Source organism: Pseudophryne corroboree, chromosome 2 (genome assembly GCF_028390025.1).
Source record: "Pseudophryne corroboree isolate aPseCor3 chromosome 2, aPseCor3.hap2, whole genome shotgun sequence".
Classification (NCBI taxonomy): domain Eukaryota; kingdom Metazoa; phylum Chordata; class Amphibia; order Anura; family Myobatrachidae; genus Pseudophryne; species Pseudophryne corroboree.
The window spans coordinates 769,356,405-769,368,744 of NC_086445.1; the positions used below are offsets into that span (position 1 = coordinate 769,356,405).

General features: G+C 45.7%; 1 protein-coding gene across 5 annotated transcripts in view; it reads right to left on the minus strand.

Annotated features, from left to right (window-relative positions):
* Window positions 1-12,340, minus strand: part of LOC135047996 (arylsulfatase H-like) — a 450,445-nt gene that overhangs the window by 72,594 nt on the left and 365,511 nt on the right. For all 5 annotated transcript variants that reach the window (XM_063955491.1, XM_063955492.1, XM_063955493.1 and 2 more), the window contains one exon: window positions 5,099-5,261. In XM_063955491.1, the coding sequence (XP_063811561.1) occupies window positions 5,099-5,261 (163 nt within the window). The remainder of the gene's footprint in view (window positions 1-5,098; window positions 5,262-12,340) is intronic.

A 12,340-nucleotide genomic window follows, 5' to 3' on the forward strand; every position in this document is an offset into this window, starting at 1 on the left:
CAGAGGGTGTTTACCAAGGTCATGGCAGAGATGATGTTCCTCCTCCGCAAGTAGGGATTGAACATAATTCCATATCTGGATGATCTACTGATAAAGGCATCTTCCAGGGAGAGGCTGTTGCAGAGAATTGCTCTCTCAATTCAACTATGACAGGATCATCAGTGGATCCTGAACCTTCCAAAGTCACATTTGGAACCGACAAGGAGACTGCCCCCCCTGGGGATGATACTCGACATGGAACTGCAGAAGGTGTTTCTACCAATGGAGAAAGTGTTGGTGATTCAAGCAATGGTCTGGGATGTCTTGAAGCCAGCCCGGGTGTCGGTTCATCAGTGCATTCGCCTTCTGGGGAAGATGGTAGCCTCCTACTAGGCTCTACAGTACGAAATATTCCATGCACGGTTCTTCCAGCTGGATCTCCTGGACAAGTGGTCAGCATCACATCTTCACATGCACCATGGATACGCCTGTCGCTGCAAACCAGAATTTCACTCCTCTGGTGGCTCCAAACGTCTCACCTACTCAAGGGCCGCAGGTTCGGAATTCAGAATTGGATTCTTCTAACCACGGATGCAAGTCTCAGAGGTTGGGGAGCAGTCACCCAAGGGGAAAACTTCCAAGGACGGTGGTCCAGTCAGGAATCTCTCCTTCCAATAAACGTTCTGGAACTGCGGGCCATTTACAACGGCCTTCTACAGGCGGCACATCTTCTGCAAAATGAAGCCATTCAGGTTCAGTCGGACAACGTCACAGCGGTGTCCTACATAAACAGGCAGGGCGGAACGAAGAGCAGAGCTGCGATGTCAGAGGTAACAATAATCCTCCTCTGGGCAGAAAGACACGCGGTGGCATTGTCGGTGATTCCTTCATTCTGGGAGTAGACAACTGGGAAGCGGACTTCCTCAGCAGACATGATCTCCATCCAGGAGAATGGGGCCTCTACCCGGAGGTATTCGCAGAGGTAACAAGTCGATGGGGCGTACCTCAAATAGACATGATGGCCTCTCGCCTCAACAAGAAGCTTGGGAGATACTGTTCCAGGTCACGAGACCCACAAGCAGTGGCAGTGGACACCCTGGTAACTCCGTCTGTGTTTTGGTCAGTGTATGTGTTCCCTCCACTTCCATTCATCCCAAGGATTCTCAAACTAATAAAAAGAACAAGAGTTCAGGTGATCCTCATTGCTCCGGACTGGCCTCGGCGAGCTTGTTACGTGGATCTTCTGGAATTACTGCTAGAGGATCCGAGGCCTCTTCCTCTTCACGAGGACCTTCTTCAACAGGGGCCGTTCGCCTATCAAGAATTACCGCAGCTACGTTTGACGGCATGGATATTGAACGCCAGATCTTAGCTTGGAAGGGCATTCTGAACAAGGTCATTCCTACTCTGATCCAAGCTAGGAAGGGAGTAACGTCTCAGCATTACCATCGGTTTTGGAAAAAGTATGTGTCTTGGTGTGAATCCAGGAGGTTTTTAATGGTGGAGTTTCAACTAGGATGTTTTCTCCTCTTTCTACAAGCATGCGTGGATGTGGGCCTATGTTTGGGTTCCATAAAGGTCCAGATTTTGGCCTTGTCCATTTTCTTCCAGAAACAATTGGCTGCTCTCCCTCCATATCTCACCATAGCCTACTCATTATCCCGGTTATATCTCTCTCCAGTTCCCTTCATATCTCACTGCCTTCCCCCCTTCCACAGCTCACACTGATGTCCTCACACCACACTGGCCTCAACATTTCACTCTTTCACCCTTACACATTAATGTACCCCCCAGTACACTACCCTATCACACCTCACTCCCCACATAACCATACCCTCCAACGTTTTACACGTAAAAATCTGTACAAATCCGGAAAGGGGGCGTGGTCATGGGTAAAAGGGCCGTGGCCATGCCCCTTTTACTATACTTTCAATGGAAGTTTGGAGAGCCAAAAATCGGTACAGACCATTAAAAAAAGTGCTGTACCTATGAAAAAGGACATTGCTCCTATCACAGCTCACGGGCCACTCACCCACCCTGCACACTGCCCCCTGCTGCTTCACCGCTTCTCCACGCATCCCTGCCCCCTTTATCTCACATTTCTTTCATTACTGCTCATTGCCCCATCACTAAACGCAATGCCACGCTACTGCTTCACTGCTCCCCCACCCCTACCTGCCCCCTTACTGCTCATATTGCTCCCATCATAGCTCACTGCCTCTTCACCACCCCAACACTCCTCCCTACTAATCACACTGCAAACATATGCAAACACACACACACACCCCAACCAACCTCACAAGCAGCAGAGAAGAACTTCTGTCACTCTCTGGCTGACCAGCAGCAGCTCCTCCTCTCTCTCTGGCATCAGCCCTGCTCGGCCCCTTTTAGCTCTACCCCTCTGCTCACGCATCACTCTCCCTCTCTTCTTCAGGTAAAAAGAAGGGGCAGCTGCTCAAATGCGGTGTGTAGCGCAAGGGGGCGGCCTGCTGTGCCGACTCAAGTAAGTGGCACCTCTAGGCATGTTCCTCACATACCTAGTGAGAAATCCACCACTGCTTCCAACTATTTCCTTTTCAGTAATGATACTTCACCTCCAACCACAGCATCTGTACTCCTGCTCAGTGATCGAAGGGGGAAGATTAGCTGATTTTTGTGTCATACTAAGGGGGGCATGTACTAAGCGGTGATAAAAGTGGAGAAGTGAGCCAGTGGAGAAGTGGCCCATGGCAGCCAATCAGCTGCTCTGTATACATTTATAGTATGCAAATTCTAAATGTTAAGTCAATGCTGATTGGTTGCCATGGGCAACTTCTGCACTGACTCACTTCTCCACTTTTATCACTGCTTAGTACATGTCCCTCTTAATCTCTTTCTACGGCTAGTCAGTCACTTTTATAGATGTAAACTCACAGTAACAAAGGAATACTGTGCAAAATATTTGATGCATATGATTTTCTTATAAAAAACCTATACAGTGTTATCCCTATTTGTATTTTAGTATATTTACCTATAGTACTGATAAAGCCTATATATATCCTATATTAACCACTCTAAAAGGTTAAGAGACACAGTACGCAATTGGCGCACAAAGTACCGCAAGGGTACGCCCTTAGCGTAGCAGACGCTGTGCACAGGGTGTGAACACAGGCGTCGCAGACACTTACAGAATTAAACTTTAATAACTATACCTTAAGGAATGTACTTATACTGTAAACCTTTGTGCAGTGATAATGTGTAGATGTAATGCAGTGTAACCTTGTCAGCTTAAAAGCTGTATGAGCGGCTGTGATGCTCAGAGAACCCTTTAGCAATATAATAAACACTCAAATACCGGTCTAAGGTTCTAACACCTTTAAGGGAGAGAATGAACGTTCAATTGCAAAAGAATACACAATACAAGTTATACACTACCAAAATAACATAAAATACCTAACCGAATTACTACACATAAAATACAATAACGACACGATTACATTTAAGGGGAAGGAGAGAGAGAATGGCTTACAACATTAATAAGAGACAAAATGTCTGCAGAGAATTTACACATGTGGGAATGATCGCTGCGCAGTTAGTCAATGCTGAGAACCTTTGTGTTGAGAAACTTGAGCTCACCCAGGCTGGCTGTCCCTATATACACAACACACAGCAACAACACAATGGTCCCTACAATACCGCATGGGACAGAAGCTAGACTCCATTTTGGGAAAAACTCCCATGATTCCAAAGTCTGTAACATATGGTTCAAAAGGGAATGCCAGCAGCCATTTTAGATTTGCAAGTCCAAACACATGGCATTCTTTGCTACACCATAATCACATAGCAGAAGACATAAGACTCCACTATATTCCAAAATGTCTAAGCTTCAATATAATGCATATGTGCTGATTTTACAATTCCAAACCATCTAACTCACCTTTCACAATTTCAAGCAAACATAGTATCAGCCTGCTATTGCTACAAGCAAATGACTACAGTAACAAAAGGAAGTATGTTTTGACTTCTAACCTTCAGCAAGATGCATCATGTAAAACTACTATAATCTGTTATAAATCACCATCCATAAATGTATACCAGAGATGCTATGCTACAGATTGTCTACTGTTCCAATTCATTACAGATTTCATAGAGTATCATCACAACCATACAACAATCACATAACTGCACAAGCATCATTAACCTTAAGCCATTTGTATCTCCAAACTAACTATTCTATGCCAATCATTTCACAACTACTTTACCACAAACACATATTTAACTATTCTATGCCATTAAGCCATGTGTATACAATACTTAGCCTTCGTAAGGAGATCAGTCCTGGTGACGAGCCAGCCATGCTTCTGGGTGCTAGGTAGCTGTGTGCAGCTACAGTACATCTGCCATTTGTGGTTTTGGGAGAGTGAGCTCTGATATCAAGTTCTCAGGTATGCATGCAACCTGTGGGTGTGTCTTTCACAGCATGTGGGCTAGCTGTATCCATGTGATCTTGGTTATGCAAAACGTTGGGTGATGACTAACAAATTCCTGTCTTGTGGGAAGCTATTGTTTGGCGAATACTGTCTCACTATCCACTTTCAGTTGAGACAATGACATCTCAGCAATCATTCTTCTGGAGACAAACCCAGCCCCATTCGTAAACACAGGTGTCAGCCCTCTTCATTGAATCTTAAAGCTTAGAGTAATTAAAGGCTATTGTATTCCGTCTGCGGGAAAGAAACTGGCTGGTCTTAGGTGTAATTTATTCGGAATACAATTAATCTTCAATTACTATTCCTGTGCTTAACTATGCATAAGAACATGTGAAGCCCTCCCAACATGAAAGCTATTGTTTGGGGAATCTCTAAGGTCAAAGAGCCATTTTAAATATACCATACTTTGCAGAACTCAGGGGAATATTAACTTATAAAATACATTATTTTGATTAAATATGTAGCGATCGTGTCGCATGCTAGATGCGCACAAACTCTACCGTAAATGCGCACACCGTGCGCCCGTGATGGCGAGTGTGCGCACGCACGGGAGGGTCTGTGCACGTGCAGCGGGCACACGCATGAGGTGCATATATGGCAATGTGCAGCGTGATATTTTTCTGACTTTGACAGTACATTACATACTGTACCTGTCCTGTGGTAGAACGCCTCCTCCAAGCTTAGTGACTGTAGTGAATATATCCATGAGACTTGTTGGTTTATCAATTGCTGTGTTAGCAGGAATAACGCCCGGCCAGCGTAGTATTCCCGGCACTCGTATCCCACCTTCTAGTCCTCCCATTCCTTTACCACCTAAAATGTGCAGATCAAAGAGTTTAAGTACAGACAGTGAGGAAGGGAACAACCTGTAAGTGTAAGCAGTGAAAATGCTTTCATTATGTAATTTTTATCAAAGACCGACATCGGAATAACCAGGACCATTTCTAGACAAGTTGGCTCCCAATGCGAACAATATAAAATGTGCATGGACATTTAAAAAGACTCAGGCATGCATGCAAAAAGTGGGTGTGGTCTTGAAAAAGGGGACATGGTTTGACGGGAATAGTCTTCCTTACACCCCAATTATGCCCTTGACACTATATTATGCCCAACAAAATGATGTCCCTTACAAATTATGCCCGTGACACCATATTATGAACCACACAGTAATGCCACTTACACATTATGGCACACATTTATGGCCCTGTTACCATACTATGTCCCACACAGTAATGCCCCTTGCGAATTATGCACACACAGTGAAGCTAATTAATTTTAAACTGAGTGCTTGTTGTCTGGGGTTGGTGTCCGCATCGTCCCCCCTTCTCCCGAGTCCTGGCTCATTGTCGGTGGTTGGTGCCAGCATACCCTCCCCCCCCCCTCTCCTGGCCAGCATGGTCCTTGCACTTCCGGTTACCACTCTGAGCTCCTGTGTCATTTCCCTGTTACTAGAGGTCCAGTAGGACCTCTAGCATATCTCCTCTCAGGCAGCAACCATTTGGAAGGGACATTTTCAACTGTATTCTATACGGACAGCAAGTCTGCAGGAAATACTGCTGCATACAGTGGCCATGGCCCCCTGTGTTATTGCATGGCCCTAGAAACGGCCATGGGAATAGCTATGTTAAATATAGTGTGCAAAATACATTTACATGTAAAGGATATAACATTATAATTAGTGATGTGCACCGGAAATTTTTCGGGATTTGTGTTTTGGTTTTGGATTCGGTTCCGAGGCCGTGTTTTGGATTCGGACGCATTTTGGCAAAACCTCCCTGAAATTTTTTTGTCGGATTCGGGTGTGTTTTGGATTCGGATGTTTTTTTACAAAAAAACCTCAAAAACAGCTTAAATCATAGAATTTGGGGGTCATTTTGATCCCATAGTATTATTAACCTCAATAACCATAATTTCCACTCATTTTCAGTCTATTCTGAACACCTCATACCGCACAATATTATTTTTAGTCCGAGGTCGCTGGATGACTAAGCTAAGCGACCCAAGTGGCCGACACAAACACCTGGCCCATCTAGGAGTGGCACTGCAGTGTCTGACAGGATGGCAGATTTAAAAAATAGTCCCCAAACAGCACATGATGCAAAGAAAAAAAGAGGTGCAATGAGGTAGCTGTGTGACTAAGCTAAGCGACCCAAGTGGCTGACACAAACACCTGGCCCATCTAGGAGTGGCACTGCAGTGTCAGACAGGATGGCACTTCAAAGAAATAGTCCCCAAACAGCACATGATGCAAAGAAAAATGAAAGAAAAAAGAGGTGCAAGATTTAATTGTCCTTGGGCCCTCCCACCCACCCTTATGTTGTATAAACAGGACATGCACACTTTAACAAACCCATCATTTCAGCGACAGGGTCTGCCACACGACTGTGACTGAAATGACTGGTTGGTTTGGGCCCCCACCAAAAAAGAAGCAATCAATGTCTCCTTGCACAAATTGGCAGGATGTCCACCTCCTCCTCATCGTCCGATTCCTCACCCCTTTCACTGTGTACATCCCCCTCCTCACAGATTATTAATTCGTCCCCACTGGAATCCACCATCTCAGGTCCCTGTGTACTTTCTGGAGGCAATTGCTGCTGGTGAATGTCTCCACGTAGGAATTGATTATAATTCATTTTGATGAACATCATCTTCTCCACATTTTCTGGAAGTAACCTCGTACGCCGATTGCTGACAAGGTGAGCGGCTGCACTAAACACTCTTTCGGAGTACACACTGGAGGGGGGGCAACTTAGGTAAAATAAAGCCAGTTTGTGCAAGGGCCTCCAAATTGCCTCTTTTTCCTGCCAGTATACGTACAGACTGTCTGACGTGCCTACTTGGATGCGGTCACTCATATAATCATCCACCATTCTTTCAATGGTGACAGAATCATATGCAGTGACAGTAGATGACATGTCAGTAATCGTTGGCAGGTCCTTCAGTCCGGACCAGATGTCAGCACTTGCTCCAGACTGCCCTGCATCACCGCCAGCGGGTGGGCTCGGAATTCTTAGCCTTTTCCTCGCACCCCCAGTTGCGGGAGAATGTGAAGGAGGAGCTGTTGATGGGTCACGTTCCGCTTGACTTGACAATTTTCTCACCAGCAGGTCTATGAACCTCTGCAGACTTGTGTCTGCCGGAAAGAGAGATACAACGTAGGTTTTAAATCTAGGATCGAGCACGGTGGCCAAAATGTAGTGCTCTGATTTCAACAGATTGACCACCCGTGAATCCTGGTTAAGCGAATGAAGGGCTCCATCCACAATTCCCACATGCCTAGCGGAATCGCTCTGTTTTAGCTCCTCCTTCAATAGCTCCAGCTTCTTCTGCAAAAGCCTGATGAGGGGAATGACCTGAATCAGGCTGGCAGTGAGTGAACTGACTTCACGTGTGGCAAGTTCAAAGGGTTGCAGAACCTTGCACAACGTTGAAATCATTCTCCACTGCGCTTGAGTCAGGTGCATTCCCCCTCCTTTGCCTATATCGTAGGCAGATGTATAGGCTTGAATGGCCTTTTGCTGCTCCTCCATCCTCTGAAGCATATAGAGGGTTGAATTCCACCTCGTTACCACCTCTTGCTTCAGATGATGGCAGGGCAGGTTCAGGACTGTTTGCTGGTGCTCCAGTCTTCGGCACGCGGTGGCTGAATGCCGAAAGTGGCCCGCAATTCTTCGGGCCACCGACAGCATCTCTTGCACGCCCCTGTCATTTTTTAATTCTGCACCACCAAATTCAATGTATGTGCAAAACATGGGACATGCTGGAATTTGCCCAGATGTAATGCACGCACAATATTGGTGGCGTTGTCTGATATCACAAATCCCCAGGAGAGTCCAATTGGGATAAGCCATTCTGCGATGATGTTCCTCAGTTTCCGAAAGAGGTTGTCAGCTGTGTGCCTCTTATGGAGAGCGGTGATACAAAGCGTAGCCTGCCTAGGAACGAGTTGGCGTTTGCGAGATGCTGCTACTGGTGCCGCCGCTGCTGTTCTTGCTGCGGGAGGCAATACATCTACCCAGTGGGCTGTCACAGTCATATAGTCCTGAGTCTGCCCTGCTCCACTTGTCCACATGTCCGTGGTTAAGTGGACATTGGGTACAACTGCATTTTTTAGGACACTGGTGACTCTTTTTCTGACGTTTGTGTACATTTTCGGTATCGCCTGCCTAGAGAAATGGAACCTAGATGGTATTTGGTACCGGGGACACAGTACCTCAATCAAGTCTCTAGTTCCCTGTGAATTAACGGTGGATACCGGAAACATGTTTCTCACCATCCAGGCTGCCAAGGACTGAGTTATCCGCTCTTCCGACTTCCCCTCTGGGATGACGATCGACTCCCAGCAGCAACAACAGCAGCGCCAGCAGCAGTAGGCTTTACACTCAAGGATGCATCGGAGGAATCCCAGGCAGGAGAGGACTCGTCAGACTTGACAGTGACATGGCCTGCAGGACTATTGGCTTTCCTGTGTAAGGAGGAAATTGACACTGAGGGAGTTGGTGGTGTGGTTTGCAGGAGCTTGGTTACAAGAGGAAGGGATTTAGTGGTCAGTGGACTGCTTCCGCTGTCATCCAAAGTTTTTGAACTTGTCACTGACTTCTGATAAATGCAGTCCAGGTGACGTATAAGGGAGGATGTTCCTAGGTGTTTAACGTCCTTACCCCTACTTATTACAGTTTGACAAAGGCAACAAACGGCTTGACACCAGTTGTCCGCATTTCTGTTGAAATAATTCCACACCGAAGAGGTGATTTTTATTTTATTTTGACCAGGCATGTCAATGGCCATATTCGTCCCATGGACAACAGGTGTCTCCCCGGGTGCCTGACTTAAACAAACCACCTCACCATCAGAATCCTCCGTGTCAATTTCCTCCCCAGTGCCAGCAACATCCATATCCTCATCCTGGTGTACTTCAACAGTGACATCTTCAATTTGACTATCAGGAACTGGACTGCGGGTGTTCCTTCCAGAACTTGCAGGGGGCGTGCAAATGATGGAAGGCGCAACCTCTTCCCGTCCAGTGTTGGGAAGGTCAGGCATCGCAAACGATACAATTGGACTCTCCTTGGTGATTTGTGATTAAGAAGAACGCACAGTTTTTTGCTGTGCTTTTGCCATCTTAACTCTTTTAAGTTTTCTAGCAGGAGGATGAGTGCTTCCATCCTCAGGTGAAGCTTAACCACTAGCCTTGAACATAGGCCAGGGCCTCAGCCGTTCCTTGCCACTCCGTGTCGTAAATGGCACATTGGCAAGTTTACGCTTCTCCTCAGACGATTTTGATTTAGATTTTTGTGTCATTTTACTGAGATTTATTTTTTTGGATTTTACATGCTCTCTACTATGACATTGGGCATCGGCCTTGGCAGACGACGTTGATGGCATTTCATTGTCTCAGCCATGACTAGTGGCAGCAGCTTCAGCACGAGGTGGAAGTGGATCTTGGTCTTTCCCTATTTTACCCTCCACATTTTTGTTCTCCATTTTTTTAATGTGTGGAATTATATGCCAGTAATATATCAATAGCAATGGCCTACTATATATACTGCGCACAACTGAAATGCACCACAGGTATGGATGGATAGTATACTTGATGACACAGAGGTAGGTAGAGCAGTGGCCTACTGTACCGTACTGCTATATATTATATACTGGTGGACAGCAAACTGTGCAAAACTGAAATGCACCACATGTATGGATGGATAGTATACTTGACGACACAGAGGTAGGTAGAACAGTGGCCTACTGTACCGTACTGCTATATAGTATATACTGGTGGTCAGCAAACTGTGCAAAACTGAAATGCACCACAGATATGGATGGATAGTATACTTGACGACACAGAGGTAGGTAGAGCAGTGGCCTACTGTACCGTACTGCTATATAGTATATACTGGTAGTCAGCAAACTGTGCAAAACTGAAATGCACCACAGGTATGGATGAATAGTATACTTGACGACACAGAGGTAGGTAGAGCAGTGGCCTGCTGTACCGTACTGCTATATATTATATACTGGTGGTAAGAAAACTGTGCAAAACTGAAATGCACCACAGGTATGGATGGATAGTATACTTGACGACACAGAGGTAGGTAGAGCAGTGGCCTTCTGTACCGTACTGCTATATAGTATATACTGGTGGTCAGCAAACTATGCAAAACTGAAATGCACCACAGGTATGGATGGATAGTATACTTGACAACACAGAGGTAGGTAGAGCAGTGGCCTTCTGTACCGTACTGCTATATAGTATATACTGGTGGTCAGCAAACTGTGCAAAACTGAAATGCACCACAGGTATGGATGGATAGTATACTTGACGACACAGAGGTAGGTAGAGCAGTGGCCTACTGTACCGTACTGCTATATAGTATATACTGGTGGTCAGCAAGCTGTGCAAAACTGAAATGCACCACAGTTATGGATGGATAGTATACTTGATGACACAGAGGTAGGTAGAGCAGTGGCCTACTGTACCGTACTGCTATATAGTATATACTGGTGGTCAGCAAACTGTGCAAAACTGAAATGCACCACAGGTATGGATGGATAGTATACTTGACGACACAGAGGTAGGTAGAGCAGTGGCCTACTGTACTGTACTGCTATATAGTATATACTGGTGGTCAGCAAACTGTGCAAAACTGAAATGCACCACAGGTATGGATGGATAGTATACTTGACGACACAGAGGTAGGTAGAGCAGTGGCCTGCTGTACCGTACTGCTATATAGTATATACTGGTGGTCAGCAAACTGTGCAAAACTGAAATGCACCACAGGTATGGATGGATAGTATACTTGACGACACAGAGGTAGGTAGAGCAGTGGCCTGCTGTACCGTACTGCTGTATATTATATACTGGTGGTTAGAAAACTGTGCAAAACTGAAATGCACCACAGGTATGGATGGATAGTATACTTGACGACACAGAGGTAGGTAGAGCAGTGGCCTTCTGTACCATACTGCTATATAGTATATATTGGTGGTCAGCAAACTGTGCAAAACTGAAATGCACCACAGGTATGGATGGATAGTATACTTGACGACACAGAGGTAGGTAGAGCAGTGGACTACTGTACCGTACTGCTATATATATAGTTATACTGGTGGTCAGCAAAATTCTGCACTGTCCTCCTACTATATACTACAATGCAGCACAGATATGGAGCTTTTTTCAGGACGTATAATACTGGTGGTCACTGGTCACTGGTCAGCAAAACTCTGCACTGTCCTCCTACTATATAATACTGCTGGTCCCCAGTCCCCACAATAAAGCAATTAGCACACTGAGCACAGATATTTGCAGCACACTGAGCACAGTCAGATATGGAGCGTTTTTCAGGCAGAGAACGTAGATATTTGCACTTGCAGCACACTGAGCACAGATATTTGCAGCACCTTGAGCACAGATATTTGCAGCACAATTTGCAGCCCACTGAACATAGAAACTGAGAGGACGCCAGCCACGTCCTCTCACGATCATCTCCAATGCACGAGTGAAAAATGGCGGCGACGCGCGGCTCCTTATATAGAATACGAATCTCGCGAGAATCCGACCGCGGGATGATGACGTTCGTGCGCACTCGGGTTAACCGAGCAAGGCGGGAGGATCCGAGTCTGCCTCGGACCTGTGTAAAAAGGGTGAAGTTCGGGGGGGTTCGGATCCCGACCAACCGAACCCGCTCATCACTAATTATAATGATTATACTTTAAACTTAATTCTCTTATGGAATAGCAGGAACAGTATGATAGAGACTATGAAGGAATTTTGCTGGTGGTTAATAACAGTAGCTCTTATAAACTTTGTGAAAAACCACAGCGTCTATGGTACGCAAGGGTCCAAAGTTAGAGTAACTATTTTTGAGAGGTATGATTTGGGGTCAATCTCC